Raw genomic sequence first — 18,412 nt, forward strand, 5'->3', positions numbered from 1 at the left:
TAGCCCCGCCCCGCCCCCTAGCCCCGCCCCCTCGGCGTGCGCTCCCCTCCCTTCAGTCTCCGCGCGCCGGCTCCGCGGCGTCCTCGCGCCGCCGTCGCCGCCCCCCATTGGCCCGTGCGCTCGCGCCGCCGCCGCCTGGTGAGAGACCCCCCCCGCCCCTCCCCGCGCCGCCTCAGTCTCCCCCGAGGGGCTCGGGGGAGACGGGCGGGAAGGGGGGCGCTGCCGCCGCTCGCGCCTCCGCCGCTCTTCCCCAGCGACCGCGGGCCGCTTTTGGGGACCGGGGAGGGTTGGAGGGCACGGCGGGGGGGGGTCCCCGGTAGCTCCGGCTCCCCGCTTCCTCCTCCCGGCGGGCTACGGGAGGCGCTGCTGGGATTTGTAGTCCGCGGGCGGCGGCGCGGGCCTAGCGGCGGATGGGGGTGGGAGGGGGGAGAGGACTACAACTCCCAGCGGCCCCCGCGCGGGGTGGGGAGGGGGCGGCGCTGGTGCCCCGCAGGAGTTGGGGCCCGGGCCGCGGGGGGAATGACGTGGTTTTGGGGGGGGGGGGGGGGGAATTAGGGGGTCCTGGGGGGATTTGGGGGGGAAACTGTGGGCTTTTGGGGGGCAATTATGGGTTTTGGGGGGATCTGGGGAGGTTTGGGGGGGTTCTGAGGGGTTTTGGGGTCCTAAGGTGCTTTGGGGCGGGGTCTCTGAGGGATTTTAGGGGGGCCCCTGACGTGATTTTGGGGCCCTGAGGTGTTTTGGGGGGACTCTGTAGTGTTTGGGGGGGGGTGGCGCCCCCACCCCACAGCCCCCCCGTCTCCTTTTGTGTTGTCGGGGGCGGGCAAAGCGAGCCCTTGCTGTCCTGTGCCCCCCCCTCATTTTTTGGGGGGGCACCATGGGGGGGGATGCCCCCCCTCAGTTTTGGGGTACAGCTCCTGCTCCCCACCCCCACCCCCCACCCCCCCAAAAAAAACCAAACAAAACAGGGGAATCCCCCCTTTATAATAGGGTCCCCCACCGCTTCCCCCTCCCCTGGGATATTTTGCGGGGGGGGGGGCACCCCCTTAACCCCCCCCCCCCCCAAAATTCAGGCCAGGCAGATGAGCACTCATTCATCCAACTCTTATTTTTTATTATTTTTTTTGCTTCTTTTTCCCTTTTTATAAATAAAAACCCACCCAGGGCTGATGTGAGGCCCCGAGCCGGAGCTGGCCCCCCCCCTTGTTACCCTAACGAGCCCCCCCCCCCGACCCCATTTTTAACCATTTCTTTAATTTTCTGGGGCGCCAGAACTCCCTACTGGGAGGTAACCCATAATAACGACCCCATAGGAAGCAGGATTTGGGGGTTTTGGTGTCTTTTGGGGTAAAAAGCCCCGCTTTTTTGTGCAAATTTTAAAAGGGGGGGGGGGTCCAAGGCAGTTTTTGGGGTGTGGCAGCCGGAATTGGGGTGGAATTGGGTCAAACTGGGGGTGCTGGTGAATGAATGGGGCTGTAGGTTCGGGGTTTGGGGGGCGTGGGTGGGGGCTTGGCCCCCCCCCCCCGAGGGGTTGTTTTCCCAAACTTAACCTGTTTTTCCTCAAAAAACTCTAATTTTAGAAGCTCGCCAGCGGCCGGAGCGATGCTGAAACATTTCCCTTAAAGAATTAAGTGGGAAAGGGGGAGGGGGGGGGGAAATGACCCTAAAACAACCAAACTCCCCCCAAAATCCAGCTGGGGGTGTACGTGTGGAAGCGAACACCACCACCCCCCCCCCCCGGGATTTCTTCCCTTTTTAGGGTCAGGATTTTGGGGGGGGGGGCGACACGACTCCCACACCCCCCCCAAATCACCCAGGTTTTATTTTTTTGTTTGTTTTTGTTTTTTTTCCCCCATTTAATGCGAAAAAAATGGGATTTTATTTTCGGCCCTTCCCAGCCCCCCCGGGGGCTCGGTCGAGGGCGTATTTTCATTCCCCCCCCCCCCCCTTTTTTTTTTTTTCCTTCTCTTAATTAAATCCCGTCGCCAAACTTGTCCTGACCTATTTGTGCAGGCACCAGAGAGCCGTTCGCTAACGAGCCGCTGTTAATTAGGATACGCTGCCGGGCTCCGCTCCCCCCGCGGTGCAACCGAAGGGGCTTTTTTTGGGGGGGGAAATCCTCAATTTTGCGATCCTCAAATTTGGGATCTCGAGGGGGGCAGCACCCCTCAAACTCTTGGTTTTTGCCAGCGAAAACCCCAATTTCCCTTTATTTTACCCAATAACGAGGCTGCTGCTTCTTCTCCTGCTGACTTTTTGGGGGAGAAAAACCTCCCTTTTGTTCCTTTTATTATTTTTGGGGGGTTGTTTTTGTGTTTTTTGTGGTTTTTTGTTGTTTTTTTTTCTGGGGCCGTGGCAGCGCCCGCTCTGCAGGTCGGGGCTTGCCGGGCTCAGCCCGCTCCGCCTGCTGCGTTCCCTTCGTTAGCAGCTTCATTATCATTCAAAAACCTTGAATTCTCACCCATTTTGGAACCAATTTTGGGTTGGTTTTTTTTTTTTCAGCGCCCCCCAAGTCTCCCCAACACCGCCCCGAGGCCGTAATTAAGGCTGCCGAGGTAAAGACCCCGCTTTTAATTGATTAAAGCAGGTTAATTGCGTCGCTCCGAGCCCGCTTCCCCCCTTTATACACATTTAAGGGATTTCTCTGCTTTTTGCCCCAAATCCAGAGCCGTCCCGTGATCCCGAACCCCGCTGACCCCGACCGCGGGCTGCTGTCGGACCCCCCCCAGCACATCCCCACGGTAAGGTTGGTGATTTTGGGGGAATATCCCGGTATTTTGTGAATTGTGACCATCCGCTATTGTAATTTTCCCCCCCTTTTTTTTCCTTTTTTCCCCCCTTTTTTCCTTTTTTCCCTTCCTTTTACACTAAAACCAATTAATGACATTCTCATCGCCCGGTAATGGGGATTATTTGGCGTTAACCGCCCCTAATTAGGCACAAAGTTGTGAACCTCTTAGCTAATTGCTCCACTAATTTCCCCTCCCCGGTTCCTCCCGCGGCTGCAGCCGGCCCACAGCCAGCCGGGGACATTTTGGGTTCGTTTCCTGCCTTTTACACATTTAGGGCCAATTTTCAGGAAACGCAGAACTTGGCCATCGGTTGAAGCAGGTGTTTTGCCTGGCGTTCCCCAATTTTGGGGCGCTTTTTGGGGGGGGAAAAAAGCGTGAAATAGGGTGCGTGGTCTCTGCGGTGCGTTGAGTGCACTCCCGATCCGTTTTTTGGGCTGTTTTCACCCAAAATGAGCGCTGGACGGGAGCGTGAGCGACCTGAAGGACGGCAAAACCAGGAGCCGTGCCTTAAATCTTTATTTTTAACGGGAAAGTTTCCCCGATGCCCGGCTTTTTCCTCCGCTTCGAGGCTAAGGCAGGGTTAAAGCCGTGGCCACGGGGGGAAGAACGCCAGAAATTGTAGCGCAATTTATCAAAAGCCGTGGTTAATAATTAAAAAACCTCGCCCTTCCCCCCTCGCGGCGGCTCCCGGGCGCTTTGGGGCGTGCGGCTCGGAAAACCCAGCTCGGTAAATAGGCTCCGAGATAGGGCAGAAACCGCCCAATTTCCCCCCAAATTTTGGGGCATTTCGCACCCACGTGTGGCGGCGACCCTAAATACGGGACCACAGCGGGCCGTTTGACGCCCTTTTCCTGGTGTTTTTGCCCCCAAAAATCACTTGGGGCAGCGGGGTCGTCCCGTTCCCCGCAAGGAGAGCTGCGAAGAGTCGGCTAAAATGGCTAAAATTAAAAATTATGGCTAAAATTAAAAAAATATATATATATTTTTTTTGCTTCGGGAGCCAACTAAAATTGTTAAAATTAAAAATTATGGCTAAAATGGTTAAAATTATTATTTTTTTTGCTCTGGGTGGTCAAATTCTCGCTGGCACATGAGGAAATCCCCTGGGGACGTGGTGCCGGGAACCGCCCGCTTCCCTCCAAAATTTTGGGGCAATTTTCACCCGTGCATGACAGCGACCCTAAATACGGGACCGCAGCGGGGCGTTTGAGCCCTTTTCCTGGCGTTTTTATCCCAAAAATCACTCGGGGCATCAGGGTTGTCCTGCTCCTCGGTGCCGTGAGGTTCCGGCTAAAATGGCTAAAATGAAAAATTGTGGCTAAAATTAAAAGAAAATATTCTATTTTTGGCTTTGGGAGCCAGCTAAAATGGTTAAAATTAAAAATTACGGCTAAAATGGTTAAAATTATTATTTTTTTTGCTCTGGGCGATCAAATTCTCACCGGCACACGAGGAAATCCCTCGGGGACGACGCGGTGCCGGACCCTGACCCTGCGCGGTGACGGCCGTGGGTGTTCCTCTGCCCTTCGCCCCCGGGGAGCGCCTGGCCCCAAATCTGCGGCGGATCCGAGGGCACGGAGCGGAAAAAAAAAAAAATCAATTTTTCCACCCGGCTGCGTCGGGAATGAGTTAATTCCCCCCGTTTTTCCATCTGGAGACGGAGAGAATAGAGTAGGACCTACAATAACAGCGCTGGTTGTGTTTACGTGTTAATTTTTGGGGGCTGAGCTCGACGTTTGCGGCTCGCGAGCTGAGGGATTCGGCGTTGCCCAGCGGGGGGATTTTGGGCCCGGATCTCGCCGTTTTGGTTAAAGCAGTTATCCGTGAGCGCGGTGCCTTCCTTGCTCGTCTTCGGGGGATTAGAGCAGATTATTTCGAGAGGGAGATTAGAGCAGCCCAGCGGGGCGGGTGCTCGGTGTTTTCTTGCCCCTGCGCTGCCCGTTTTGAGGAGAAAAACGGGGATTTGGGCTGCGAAAATCGGCGTGAAGTGGTCCTGAACCCACCGAGGTACGGGGCCATTTGGGTTGAAATCCCTAAATCCAGTCGTTCTCCGCGGGGTTTAATCCCCGCCGGGGATCGCTTGGAAGGGGATGACACGGGAGCTGCGAGGCGGAGCAGTTTGGGGGGAATCTGAGTGATTTTGGGGCTAATTTTGGGGTTTTGCCCCCAGGGCGCACTCGGCTGCCGCGCCTCCCCCGGATTAACGCCGGCATTGGGAAATTCGAGCCTTAAAGCTCCGAAAGGTGGCAGGAAAGGTGAGACACCGCCTCGTTAATCCCTCAGCACCCTTCATTAATAGCTAATTTAAGGGCAGGAGGCTCCGAACGCATCCTCGGAGTGGCTGCGTTGGGATTTTTTCCCCCAAAAAAACGCAGGGATTTGGGAATCCGTCGCCACCCGCGTGGCAATGGGCCACTGAGGTTCAGGGATGCGACTGGGGGGGCCGAAATCCCCGGGGTTTCGTCCTTCCTCGGGGTCAGCAGAGCTTCACGAGATGCCCTGGGGGTGCTTTTGGCTAATTCTGAGTCATTCCTCCCCAAATCCATCACCTAAAAAATCTTCTAGGACGCGTTCGGCCTGGGGGAGAGCTCGCAAGAGGCTGAGAAAGAAACGAGGTGTTGCAAAAGAGCCGGGTACCCAAATCGGTGTTTTCTCCCCCCGGCACCGGTGTTTCACGTCGTCTTTTAATTTTTGGGGGCAAATCCGTGGGTTTTGGTAAAGGAGGGCGGCACCAACAGCTTCGTTTCTCCGTGCCAACGAGGGATTTTTGGTAAATCCTCGCTCCGGCCGGGGCTGCTCCTCGGAGAGGCTCTGCCTGTGCCGGGCGCCCTGCCCGCTCGTTAGCCTCCCCCGTCTGCGTTTAATTAATGCTCTCAGGTATTGATTTAACATCCCCCTGCTCACCAGATGCCGGCTCGCGGGGTAATTAGCGGGGATTAACGAGCTGCGCGCCGGACGGGGCAGCCTGGAGGGGACGCTCGGCCGCTGGGGCGGGCTAATGCCGAGCGCAGACGGATTAGGGCTCGCCTGTCCGTCCGTCTGTCCATCCCCGCCCCCCCGGGGCTGCTTTGCTTGGGGTTTGGGGGCCCCCAGAGCCTCCCCCCGGGGGTGCCAAAGGGATTTTATTTGGGTGGGGGGCGACTTTTGGAAGCCAAAACCCCCTCGAAGCCAAAAACGTCCTGGTGTGGTGGGGGGACGGCTTTGTGGGGGCCACTTGGTGGCTTTGGGGGGCCCCAAAATGCAGGTAAATGGGTGACACCCCCCCCCCAAAAAAAAATACCCCCCAAAAATCCCTCTAACCTGCTTTCTCCCTCTCCTTCGCAGGATGGCCGGGCAGAAGCGCCGGCGCGCGCCGGCGTGAGCGCGGCGGGCAGAGCCACGGGGCAGCGGCGCGCCGGGGACGGCCACCGCCGGGCTTCACCGGCCGGTCACCGGCCCCCGGCGTGGCAACCATGAGCCCCCCCGCGGCCACGCCACCCCTCGCCGGACGATGAGCGCCCACCGCCCTCCGCGGCACGACGGCGCCGACGCCGCCGACAGCTGCCCCGCGGCGTTCTGGGCGCAGAATGGCAGCGTCCCCACCGGTGCCGAGGCCGTCGTCGCCCCCCGGCCGGCGACCGCCGCGCCGCCGGTGCCCAAAATGGGGGTGCGCGCCCGCATCGCCGACTGGCCCCCCAAAAGAGAACCCGCTGCCGCCAGCCTGAGCCGAGAAGGGGGCCGGGATGCGGCGTCCCCGCGGGGCGTCCCCGGCGGGCAGCAGCCGCCCCTCGGCGGCGGCAGCGGCGGCGTTTCGGGGCTCAAAGCCCTGCACCGCCTGGCGCGGCGGCGCTCCAAGGACGTGGAGTTCCAGGAGGGGTGGCCGCGCTCGCCCGGCCGCGCTCTGGTCCCCCTGCGGCACCGCAGCAGCAGCGAGGTGACGCTGAGCGAGTGCGACCCCGAGGAGGCGGCGGAGACGCGGGGGGCCAAGCTGGCGGGGGCCGGGGGGCTCTTCCGCGAGTACGGCAGCACCTCGTCCATCGACGTGCAGGGGATCTCGGAGCAGAGCTTCTTCGCCATGCTCAACGAGTTCCGCAGCGGCGGCAAGACCTCGGCCAGCGCCGCGGCCTCCGCAGAGACCCCCCCGGGACCCTCCCCGGTGGCGGTGGTGGACGGCAGGACGGGGACGCCGCGGGACGAGCCGGCGGCGCAGCCCAAGGAGAAGGCGCGCAGGAAGGGTCCCAAGGGCGACGCCGGGGGCGAATCCATCTTCAGGAAGCTGCGGAGCGGCCGAAACGAAGGGGAAGGAGGAGGCGGCGGTGAGGACGCGAGGGCGGCCGAGCCGGGCAAGGCGTGGGTGTGCCGGCGGAGCTTCGCCCACTACGACGTGCAGAGCATGCTCTTCGACCTCAACGCCGTGGCCGCCAACCGCGCCGTGGTGGCCCAGCGCCGGAACACCACCACGGGAGCTTCGGCGGCTTCGGCCGCCACCGCGCGGCCCGGCGGGCCGGATCCGGCCTTCGCCAGCACCGAGGACCTCAACGGCAAGGAGAACCTGGAGCACGACGTGGGGGACAACACCAGCAACGAGCTCCTGCTGAGCTGCCCCCATTTCCGCAACGAGATCGGCGGCGGGGGCGAGCGCAACGTCAGCTTCTCCAGGGCTTCGGGAGGCTCGGCTGGCGGCGGCCCGGTGGGCGACGGCAGCTTCCCGGAGCCTGGCCTCGACGCCCGGCCCACCAACGCCGGCATCTCGGTGCTGGAGGTGCCCAAGGAGCTGCAGAGGAACCCCAACCGGCTCAAGCACTACAGCGTCGAGCACGTGGACCTCGGCGCCTGCTACTACCGGGACCATTTCCACGGCAAAGGTGGGGATGCGGCGGGGGAGGGGGGGGCCTCGGCGTCGCCAGAAGCTGCAGGGTGTTGACGTGGAGGTGCTCGGGGGGCTTAAAGACCACCCCAAACCCTTCCTTTGAAGGGTTTGGGGTGCATCACCAGCTCCATCCATCCCATTTGTGGGAATGGGCACGGGGACAGCGTGGAACTGGGAGGTCCTGGTGGGGCTGTGTTGGGTGCAAGGTCCCACAGCTCGTGGGGACGATCTGGCTCCTCTGTCCCTACACCTCCTTCATCCCCGTTTGCTTGCAGAGCACTCCAACTACTTCGGGGTGGACGAGAAGCTGGGCCCCGTGGCCGTCAGCATCAAGCGGGAGAAGCTGGAGGACCACAAGGAGCACGGCCCCCAGTACCAGTACAGGATCATCTTCCGGACCAGCGAGGTGCGTTGGCGTGCTCTTCGCCCCGTGGGGTGCCTTCAGGCTCCTCCTGCTTGCGTGTGGTTTTAAAACCAGTTCATAAAGGGGCTGGGAGTGGGAAACATCTGCGGGGCCGTCCCCATCCTGTCATCATCGTTGTCCCCACCATCCCCATCTTGGGGCCGTCCCCATCTCGGCTCTGTCCCCATCCTGTTCGCTGCCATCGTCATCCCCTTCTAAGGTCCTTCCCCATCCCATCATCACCATAGTTGTCCCCGTTGTTCCTATCCCGGGTCCGTCCCTGTCCCATCGTCACTGACCCCATCTTGGATCCGTCTCCATCCTGTTCACCCTTGTCCCAATCTCAGGTCCATCGCCATCATCGTCCCCGTCATTCCCCTCTTGGGTCTGTCCCTGTTGTTCCTATCTTGAGCCCTTCCTTATCCCGTCATCCTCATCATCATCCCCACCTTGGATCCATCCCATCGTCCCCACCTTGGATCCATCCTATTGCCATCATCCTCGTCATTGTCCCCGCCTTGCATCTGTCCCCATCCCATCGTCCCCACCTCCGGTCCATCCCCATCCTGTTGTCCCCACCTTGGATCGATCCCCATCCCATCATCATCCTCACCTTGTATCCGTCCTCATCCCATTGTCCTAATCCTTGCCCACGCCTCAGGTCCATCCCCATCCTATTCTCCCCACCTCAGATCCGTACCAATCCCATCATCCCCGTCATCATCTGCACCTCGGATCTGTCCCCATCCCATTATCCCCATCATCGTCCTCCCCTTGGATCCATCCCCATCATCGTCTTCACCTTGGATCTGTCCCCATCCAATCGTCCTTATCATTGTCCCTACCTCGGGTCCATCCCCATCCTATTGTCCTCACCTCAGATCCGTTCCAATCCTATCGTTGCCGTCATCATCCTCTCCTCAGACCCGTCCCCATCATCGTCTTCACCTCAAATCTGTCCCCATCCCATCGTCCCCGTCATTGTTCTCACCTTGGATCCGTCCCCGTCATTGTTCTCACCTTGGATCCGTCCCCATCATAGTCCCCACCTTAGACCCATCCCATCGTCCCCATCCCCATCCTCACCTCGGATCTGTCCCCATCCTCACCTCAGATCCGTCCCCATCCCATCGTCCTCATCCTCACCTCGGATCCGTCCCCATCCCATCCTTCTCATCCTATTGTCCCCACCTCGGATCTACCCCCACCCTGTGCCCCTCGCCTCCCCGTGAGCCCCCCCCCCAGCTCGTCCAGCCCCATCCTCGCCCCCCCAGCTCATCACGCTGCGCGGCTCCATCCTGGAGGACGCCACCCCCACCGCCACCAAGCACGGCACGGTGCGGGGCCTCCCGCTGAAGGACGCGCTGGAGTACGTCGTCCCCGAGCTCAACATCCACTGCCTGCGCCTGGCCATGAGCACCCCGAAGGTCACCGAGCAGCTCCTCAAGCTCGACGAGCAGGGGGTGAGCGGGGCAAGGGGTCCCGATGACAAATGTGGCACCCACGGGAAAGCAGCGGGGGTCCCGGTCCCACCGCACGTCCCTGGGGGTGGTGGCATCGCGCTGGTGGGCTCTTTTTGCAGCAATCGGTTGCAATTTTCCCCCCCCCCGAGAGCGTGCCAGCGACGCCTTTTTGCCTCTGAACCCCTTCGTTACTTTCTTGGCTTGGGGTGCAAAGCCGTGGGGCTGGGGCGGGGGGGCTGCACGGCTCTTTTTCGGGGTGCTGACGCCCGCCCCGCCGCCCGTAGCTCTGCCGGCGGCACAAGGTGGGCATCCTGTACTGCAAAGCCGGGCAGAGCTCGGAGGAGGAGATGTACAACAACGAGGACGCGGGGCCGGCCTTCGAGGAGTTCCTCGCGCTGCTGGGGGAGAAGGTTTGCCTCAAGGCCTTCAGCAAGTACGCCGCGCAGCTGGACACCAAGAGTGAGTGACGGGGATTTGGGGGGCCCCCCCCCGGGGGCGCCCGCCTCCTTGACCGCCCGCCTTCCCCGCAGCCGATTCGACGGGCACCCACTCGCTCTACACCACCTACCAGGACTACGAGATCATGTTCCACGTCTCCACCATGCTGCCCTACACCCCCAACAACCGGCAGCAGGTACCGCCGCGCCAGCTCCGCGGCTCGTCCGGCTGTCCGTCCGTCTGTCACAGCCCCCTTTTTATTTTTTTTTTGCTTCTCCCCGCCCCCCCCCCCCCCCCCCCCCCTCGCCAGCTGCTGAGGAAGAGGCACATCGGGAACGACATCGTGACCATCATCTTCCAAGAGCCCGGAGCCTTGCCCTTCACCCCCCAGAACGTCCGATCGCACTTCCAGCACGTCTTCATCATCGTCCGAGCCCACAGCCCTTGCACCGATAACGTCTGCTATAGGTGAGACCACCCCACCCCCCCCCCCCCAGGATGTCCCCATCCGGCCCTCCAAATCGTGCCCACCACAGTTTGGGTTCAAATTTTGGGGCATTTTCTCCACCTGGGGAGATTTCTCCCCCGCTTCTGCTTCCTTGAAGTGCTCTGAGCACCCTAACCCGTTCCCCGCTTCGCCTCCCCCCAAGCGTGGCCGTGACCAGGTCCAAAGACGTGCCCCCCTTCGGGCCCCCCATCCCCACCGGCGTCACCTTCCGCAAGTCCGACGTCTTCCGAGACTTCTTGCTGGCCAAGGTGATCAACGCGGAGAACGCCGCCCACAAGTCGGACAAGTTCCACACCATGGCCACGCGCACGCGGCAGGAGTACCTCAAGGACCTGGCCGAGAACTGCGTCACCAACACGCCCATCGACTCGGCCGGGAAGTTCAACCTCATCTCCCTGGCCTCCAAGAAGAAGGAGAAGACGAAAGCCCGGGCGGGTGCTGAGCAGCACAGCGCCGGGGCCATCGCCTGGCGCGTCTCCGCTCAAGACTTCGCCCGTGGAGCCGAGATTGCTTGCGTCTTGGGCATCTCCAACGAGTTCGTGGTGCTGCTCGACCTGGCCGCCAAGGAGGTGGTCTTCAACTGCTTCTGCGGGGACGTCATCGGCTGGACCGCCGACGCCTCCACCCTCAAGATCTTCTACGGCCGCGGCGACCACATCTTCATCCGGGCGGCCGAGGGCGGCCCCGAGGACGTCAAGGAGATCGTGCAGAGGCTGAAGGTGAGCTTCTTGAGGCTATAGAGCGTCCTCCTCCGCGTGGAGGAGGAGATGTGGGTTGGCGGGTCGTTCCTCTTGGCGTGCGTCACCGGAGAAGGGTGGCCGTGCCCTCTCGCCAGGTGACGACGGCGGGCTGCGAGACGGTGGACATGACCCTACGGCGCAACGGGCTGGGCCAGCTGGGCTTCCACGTCAAGTACGACGGCACGGTGGCCGAGGTGGAGGACTACGGCTTCGCCTGGCAGGCCGGCCTGCGGCAGGGCAGCCGCCTGGTGGAGATCTGCAAGGTGGCCGTGGTGACGCTCAGCCACGACCAGATGATCGACCTGCTGCGCACCTCCGTCACCGTCAAGGTGGTCATCATCCCGCCCCACGAGGACGGGGCCCCGCGCAGGTAACCCCAACGGGGTGGGGGCTCAGGGGGCTGCCACCCCCCTCATCACATCTTTTTGGGGCTTTGCTACTGGAGCAAATTGGGGGCCGGGCCCCCCCGGGGAGCGTTTTGGGGGCTGGGCCCCCCGGGGTGCGTTTTGGGGCCGGGCTCCCAGAGCAAATCGGGGTGTCCGAGGTGGGCACGGAGACGGTATCACCGTCAGGGACCTCGTTCCCATCCCCTGCAGCCTTGCAAAGCCTAATTAGAGCTGACGAGGGCGGTTTAATGATGGGATTTGGAGGATACCCCCCCCCCCCCCCCCCCCCTCGGTCCCCCATCCCTGCAGAACTTTGGCGAGGGGGGCTGTTTTTCGGTCGCCACCGCTCGCTTCTCCCCCTTGCCGCGGCGACGCCGGCGGTGTAATTAAACAGCCGAGGGAGCCGGGATGCTCACGGGGGGGTGTCCCCGTCCCCTCGTTGTGTCTCTGCAGGGGCTGGGCCGAATCGGTGGAGCTGAGCAGCGCCGAGCCCAAGGGCGAAGCGGAGAGCGGGCGGCCGCCCTACCGCAGCAGCGCTGGCTGGCAGTGGAGCGGCCCGGCGTCCCACAACGCCGCCCCGGCCACCGGTGGCCACGGGCAAGCGCTCGCCAGGGCCACCAAGCAGCCGCCAGTGTCCTACCGCGAGGTGCAGCCCCTGCACGGCAAGAGGTAAGGACGAGGAATGGGGGATTTTGGGGGGCCGGGAGTCGCCGTGACCCCGTTTTTCATCTCTCCCTGGTGCCCCAGACCCGTCAGCTTCCCCGAAAGCCCGCACCCCGCCGCGCCAGCGCCGGCCGGAGCCGAGCGGCCGCAGCCGTACCGGCAGCCCTCGGGAAGCTTCTCAACGCCCGGCACCACCACCGCCACCTACGCTCGCTATAAACCCTCTCCGGAAAGGTGGGTGGGCGCCGCACCCCCCAAAAAAATCCACCGTTTTGGGGGTGGGAGCACCCGGGTTCCTTTTGGGGCAGCTCCAAAATGAGGAGCAAAACCCCAAACGCCGCCCGGTGTCCCCGGCAGGTACGCGGCCCCACAGCGGGCGCTGCTGCCCTTCGAGCCCCACGGCGGCCACGACGTCCCCTCCAGCGGCGACTCGTCCTCGGGCGGGCTCAGCAGCCACGAGAGCACCATGGAGAGGCACAAACCCGGTGAGAAACCCTTTTTTGGGGGGGGGCAAAGCCAGGCAAAACCCGGCTTGGCGGGGCAAAACCCAGCTGGGCTGTCACCGGAGCCGACCCCAAATGCTTCGGGGATGAGGGACCCGGGCTGGGCGGGTGGCCCCGGACCCCGCCGGTGACCCCGGTGGTTTTGGGACTTGTTTCAGAGCCCCTGTGGCACGTGCCGGCGCCGTCCAGGCTCGGGGGCAAGCGGGCCGGCAGGCAGGAGGCGGCGGGCAAGGACTCGCCCAGCCGGCACCCGAAGGTGAGGGCCGTCGCCGTGGGGTGCTGGGGTACCCCCAGCCCCTTTGGGGGGGGGCTCTGGGACCCCCCCAGCTTCATTTTGGGGCACCCTCAGCCCTTTGGGGGGGGGCTCTGGGACCCCCCCCAGCTTCATTTTGGGCTACCCTCAGCCCTTTGGGGGGGGCTCTGGGACCCCCCAGCTTCATTTTGGGCTACCCTCAGCCCTTTGGGGGGGGGGGCTCTGGGACCCCCCCAGCTTCATTTTGGGGTACCCTCAGCCCTTTGGGGGGGGCTCTGGGACCCCCCCCAGCTTCATTTTGGGCTACCCTCAGCCCTTTAGGGGGGGCTCTGGGACCCCCCAGCTTCATTTTGGGGCACCCTCAGCCCTTTGGGGGGGGCTCTGGGACCCCCCCAGCTTCATTTTGGGCTACCCTCAGCCCTTTGGGGGGGGCTCTGGGACCCCCCCCCCAGCTTCATTTTGGGGCACCCTCAGCCCTTTGGGGGGGGGCTCTGGGACCCGCCCCCAGCTTCATTTTAGAGCCCCCAAACTCTCTGTGGGGGTTTTAACCCCCCCCGGCTTCATTTTAGAACCCCCCAAGCCCTTTGTGTGCTCTCTAAGGCCCCCCAAACCCTTTGGGGGGGGGCTCTAAGACCCCCTCAACTTCATTTCAGAGCCCCCCAAGCCCCTTGGGGGAGGGGGGTTTAAAGCCCCCCCAGCTTCATTTTAGACCCCCCAAGGGGCTTGGGGGGGCTCTAAGACACCCCCCCCCCCCAAACCCTTTCTGAGGTCTCTAAGACCCCCCCCCCAGCTTCATTTTAGAGCCCCCCAAGCCCTTTCCGTGCTCTCTAAGACCCCCCCAGCTTCCTTCTAGACCCCCCCCCCGAGCCCTTTTTTAGGGGTTGGGGGGGTCTCGAAGCCCCCCCCTCACCCCGTCCCCGCCGCAGCCCGACGCGCCGTACTCGAGCCACTCGAGCAGCAACACCCTGTCCAGCAACGCCTCCAGCAGCAGCCACAGCGACGAGCGCTGGTTCGACGGCCCCGACCCCCCCGAACCCGACCCGGACCCCCAAATCTCCAAAGGCGGGGGCTCCAGCGACAGCGGCATCGACGCCCCCCTCTACGCCCCCGGCCCCAAATCCACGCGGCCGGCCCCGCAGCGGGACAAAACCCCAAAACCCTACGCCGAGGAGAAGCCGAGGGAGCCGTCGCCCACCGTCCCCAAAGGCTACCAGCGGCCCAAGGGCTGCTTGCCCCCCGCCTCCAGCCCCGACCCCTTCAAACAACCCAGGTAACGAGCCCCCCCTGACCCCCCCCCGTTCACCCTACAGCACCACATCCCCCCCAAATAAACAGATTTAAATTTTTTTTGGGGGGGGGGGCGTTGGTGGCGTTTCCCTGACGTTCAGCCCCAAATTCCCAAATTTTTGCAGCTCCCGGGGGGGCTACAAAGCGGCCACGGAGCCCCCCCGGCCCCCCGGCGCCCAACCCGGCTCCTTCCAGCTCTCCGCCTCGGTCCCCAAATCCTTTTTCTCCAAGCAGCCGAGCAGGAGCAAGCACGGCGCGGGCTGGAAGCGAGGCGAAGAGCCCCCGGCGCGCCCCGCCGCCTTCTCGGACCCCAAAAAGTAAGGGGAGCCCGCGGGCGGGGGGCTCGAGTCCACCCCTGGGGGGCTCAGCTGGGACCCCACAGGTCGTAGTAGGAGTCGGGGGGGGGGTTGCGGGGTCTTTGGTGCCTTGGTTTTGGGGCTCAAAGTGGTGAAAGAGCTTTGTGCACCCCATAAATCTCCCGAGAGCTTTGCGCACCCCATAAGCCCCCCAAGAGCTTTGTGCACCCCATAAATCCCCCCATAGATCTCCCAAGGGCTTTGTGCACCCCATAAATCTCCCGAGAGCTTTCTGCACCCCATAAATCCCTCATAAATCTCCCAAGAGCCTTGTGCACCCCATAAATCCCCTATAAATCCCCTGAGAGCTTCGTGCACCCCATAAATCCCCCCCCGGGGGCCGTTTTTGGGGTCTCAGCAACCTCCCACCCCCAAAACCCCGTCGCAGGCAGGTGGACGCGAGCACCAAGAACGTTTTCGGGCAGCCGCGGCTGCGGGCGTCGCTGCGGGACCTGCGCTCGCCCCGCAAACCCTACAAATCCACCATCGAGGACGACCTCAAAAAGCTCATCATCATGGACAGCGCCGCGCCGGAGCCCGAGCGAGCTGCGGTGAGTGATGCTGGGACCTAAAAACCCTAAAAATACCCTAAAAAAAAAATAAAAAATAAAAAATAAAAATAAAATAAAAATTAAAAAATAAAAATAAAAATTTAAAAAATTTAAAAATTTAAAAATTTAAAAAATAAAAAATAAATTAAATAAAATAAAAATTAAAATAAAAATTAAATGAAATAAAAAATAAATAAAATAAAAAAAATAAAAATTTAAAAATTTAAAAATTTAAAAAATAAAAATTAAGAATTAAATAAAATAAAATTAAAAAATTAAAAAAAATAAAAATAATTAAAATAATTCAAATACTAAAAAAAAAAAAGAACTAAAACCCTGTTTTTTGCCCCAAAAAGTCGCCCCAAAAGGGGCTGCAGCGGACGCTGTCGGACGAGAGCCTCTGCGGTGGGCGCCGCGACGGTGCCGCCGCCTCCGATCCGCCGTCGGCCGCCGCCGTCCTCTTCACCAGCACCTTCCCGTCCAGCACCCTCCCCGGGCGCCGGCAGCACCCGGCGGGCGCCGGCAGCCTCCCGGAGAAGAAATGTGAGGGTTTGGGGTTTGGGGGTTCCTCTTTTTTTTTTTTTTCCCTGTTTTTCGGGGGGTTTTGGGGTCGTCTTAACGGGGTTTGGTCCCCCCGCAGCCACCATCTCGGCCTCGGAGCTGGCGCTGGCCGCGCCGCTGCGCAGGATGGAGCCCGGGCTGATGCCGCTGCCGGACGCGGCGGCGGGGTTGGAGTGGGCCAGCCTGGTGAACGCCGCCAAAGCCTACGAAGGTACGGGGTTTTTTTGGGGTCGGGGGGGGGGCAGGGACGGGTAGGGAAGCCCTAAAGGCCCCCCGCAGGCTCCTGACCCTATAGGGGGAGGCTCCTGACCCTATAAAAGGAGCTCTCAGCCCCACAAGGATGCTCCTACCCCTATAGGGGAGCTGCCGGTCCTATATGGGAGTTCTCAGCCCCATAATGATGCTCTCAGCCCCACAGGGACACTCCTACCCCTATAGGGATGCTCCCAGCCTCATAACGATGCTCCTACCCCTATAAGGGAGCTCTCAGCTCCACAAGGATGCTCCTGACCCTATAGGGGTGCTCCTGACTCTATAGGGGAGCTCTCAGCCCCATAACGATGCTCCTACCCCTATATGGGAGCTCTCAGCTCCACAAGGATGCTCCTGACCCTATAGGGGTGCTCCTGACTCTATAGGGGAGCTCTCAGCCCCATAACGATGCTCCTACCCCTATAAGGGAGCTCTCAGCTCCACAAGGATGCTCCTGACCCTATAGGGGTGCTCCTGACTCTATAGGGGAGCTCTCAGCCCCATAACGATGCTCCTACCCCTATAAGGGAGCTCTCAGCTCCACAAGGATGCTCCTGACCCTATAGGGGTGCTCCTGACTCTATAGGGGAGCTCTCAGCCCCATAACGATGCTCCTACCCCTATATGGGATCTCCCAGCCCCACAAGGATTCTCCCCCCCCCATAGGGGATCTCCCAGCCCCACAAGGATTCTCCCCCCCCCCATAGGGGACCTCCCAGCCCCATAACAATGCTCCCACCCCTATATGGGATCTCCCAGCCCCAAAATGATGCTCCCACCCCTATAAGGGATCTCCCAGCCCCATAGTGACGCTCCCACCACTATATGGCCGCCTTTGAGCCCCCCCCCTATAGATTTCGGGACCTACGGGGGGGTCCCGACCCCACTCCCCCGTCCCTCCGCAGTGCAGCGAGCCGTCTCCCTCTTCTCCCTCGCCGACCCCGAGCCCCAAAACGCCGCCCCGGAGCGCCCGCCGGCACCGCGCTGCAGGTAACGGCCTTTGGGGGGGGGTCCTAAAACCCCGGGGGGGGTCCCCAAACCCCAGGGGGGTTCCCAAACCCCAAGCGGGGGGGTCCCAAAACCCCAGGGGGGTTCCCAAAACCCCAGGGGGGGTCCCCAAACCCCGGGGTGAGGGGGAAGTCCCCAAACCCCAGCAGGGGTCCCAAGACCCCAGGGAGGAGTCCTAAAACCCCGGGGGGGGTCCCAAGACCCCAGGAACAGGTCCTAAAACCCTGGGGAGGGGTCCCCAAACCCCAGGGGGGTCCTAAGACCCTGAGCGGGGGGGGTTCCCGAGACCCCAGGGAGGGGTCCCAAGACCCTGGAGGGGGGGGGTGTCCTAAAACCCCGGCGGTGGGGGGTGCCCCAAAACCCCCAGGGGAGGTGTCCTAAAACCCCGGGGGGGGGTCCTAAAACCCCAGGGGCAGGGGGGTCCCCAAACCCCCGGGCGGGGGGGGGTCCCAAACCCTGCGAGGGGTTTCCCAAAACCCTTGGGGGGGGGGGGGGGGGCGGTTCCCAAACCCCAGGGGGGGCGTCCCAAAACCCTAAATCCTCCCCCGCCCCCAACGCAGCGAGGAGCCCCCCCTGGACCTCCCCGGGAAGGTTTTCCAGCTGGAGGCGATGCTCAAGCAGCTCCACAGCGACCTGCAGAAGGTACGGGGGGGGGGGGGCGCGGGGGCACCTTTGGGTGCTCCCCCTGACTGGGGGGGGGGGGGGGGGGGGGAGGGGGGGAAAGTCTTAAAAATTACCCCAACCCCCCCCCCCCAGGAGAAGCAGGACAAGGTGGTGCTGCAGGCGGAGGTGGCCACGCTGCGGCAGAACAACCAGCGGCTGCAGGAGGAGTCGCAGACGGCCAGCGAGCAGCTGCGGCGCTTCGCCCGCTTCTTCGGCGCCGTCGACAAGAAGGAGCTCTAAGGGGGGGGGGACGCCCCCCCCCCCCCCCCCCGGCACGGTCCTATATAGGGACCGGTCCTATATACGGCCCGGAGGAGCCTCACGGGGCTGGGAGCAGCCTTACGGGGCCAGGAGTGCTCTTATAGGGCCGGGGCGGCTTTATAGGGCCAGGAGTGTCCGTATGGGACCAGGAGCTGCTGTATGGTTTTATATAGGGACCGGTCCTATATAGGGACCGGAGCAGCCCCCTGGGGTCAGGAGTGCTCTTATAGGGCCGGGGCGGCTTTATAGGGCCAGGAGCGCCTTTATAGGACCAGGAGTGTCCGTATGGGACCAGGAGCTGCTGTATGGTTTTATATAGGGACCAGTCCTATATAGGGGACCGGAGCAGCCCCCTGGGGCCAGGAGTGCTCTTATAGGGCCGGGGCAGCTTTATAGGGCCAGGAGCGCCTTTATAGGACCAGGAGTGTCCGTATGGGACCAGGAGCTGCTATATGGCCCTATGTAGGGACCAGTCCTA

The 18,412-nt window shown here is 62.0% G+C and overlaps 1 protein-coding gene across 9 annotated transcripts; it reads left to right on the forward strand.

Moving 5' to 3' along the window:
• Window positions 1–36: 36 nt before the first annotated feature.
• SIPA1L3 (signal induced proliferation associated 1 like 3) lies at window positions 37–18,406 on the forward strand. 9 transcript variants are annotated; one of them, XM_040543531.1, is made up of 22 exons: window positions 37–138; window positions 2,664–2,738; window positions 6,114–7,633; window positions 7,914–8,044; window positions 9,316–9,504; window positions 9,789–9,963; window positions 10,035–10,410; window positions 10,593–11,169; window positions 11,286–11,560; window positions 12,030–12,245; window positions 12,324–12,473; window positions 12,597–12,724; window positions 12,901–12,998; window positions 13,922–14,265; window positions 14,408–14,599; window positions 15,027–15,189; window positions 15,543–15,732; window positions 15,830–15,961; window positions 16,913–16,992; window positions 17,571–17,652; window positions 17,767–18,016; window positions 18,143–18,406. In XM_040543531.1, exons 3-22 carry the CDS (start codon window positions 6,280–6,282, stop codon window positions 18,162–18,164), a joined length of 5,124 nt encoding a protein of 1,707 aa, XP_040399465.1. In that variant the 5' UTR covers window positions 37–138; window positions 2,664–2,738; window positions 6,114–6,279; the 3' UTR covers window positions 18,165–18,406. The 9 variants fall into 9 exon arrangements, with proteins under 9 accessions (XP_040399465.1, XP_040399464.1, XP_040399468.1 ...); XM_040543533.1 differs by having other exon boundaries at window positions 41–138; window positions 10,035–10,138; window positions 10,253–10,410; window positions 17,767–18,406; XM_040543536.1 differs by having other exon boundaries at window positions 41–138; window positions 10,035–10,138; window positions 10,253–10,410; ... (1 more) ...; window positions 16,908–16,992; window positions 17,767–18,406.
• The last annotated feature ends 6 nt before the right edge of the window (window positions 18,407–18,412 follow it).

The sequence above is a fragment of the Cygnus olor genome, unplaced genomic scaffold (assembly GCF_009769625.2).
Source record: "Cygnus olor isolate bCygOlo1 unplaced genomic scaffold, bCygOlo1.pri.v2 S98, whole genome shotgun sequence".
NCBI lineage: Eukaryota > Metazoa > Chordata > Aves > Anseriformes > Anatidae > Cygnus > Cygnus olor.

Excerpts from the sequence above, each read along its gene's own strand:
- SIPA1L3 (XM_040543531.1), top strand. The coding sequence starts at position 6,280 with ATGAGCGCCCACCGCCCTCCGCGGCACGACGGCGCCGACGCCGCCGAC. Across the intron at positions 14,266-14,407 it reads GACCCCTTCAAACAACCCAG|CTCCCGGGGGGGCTACAAAG; the intron begins GTAACGAGCCCC and ends AAATTTTTGCAG. Across the intron at positions 15,962-16,912 it reads CGCCGCCAAAGCCTACGAAG|CGAGCCGTCTCCCTCTTCTC; the intron begins GTACGGGGTTTT and ends TCCGCAGTGCAG.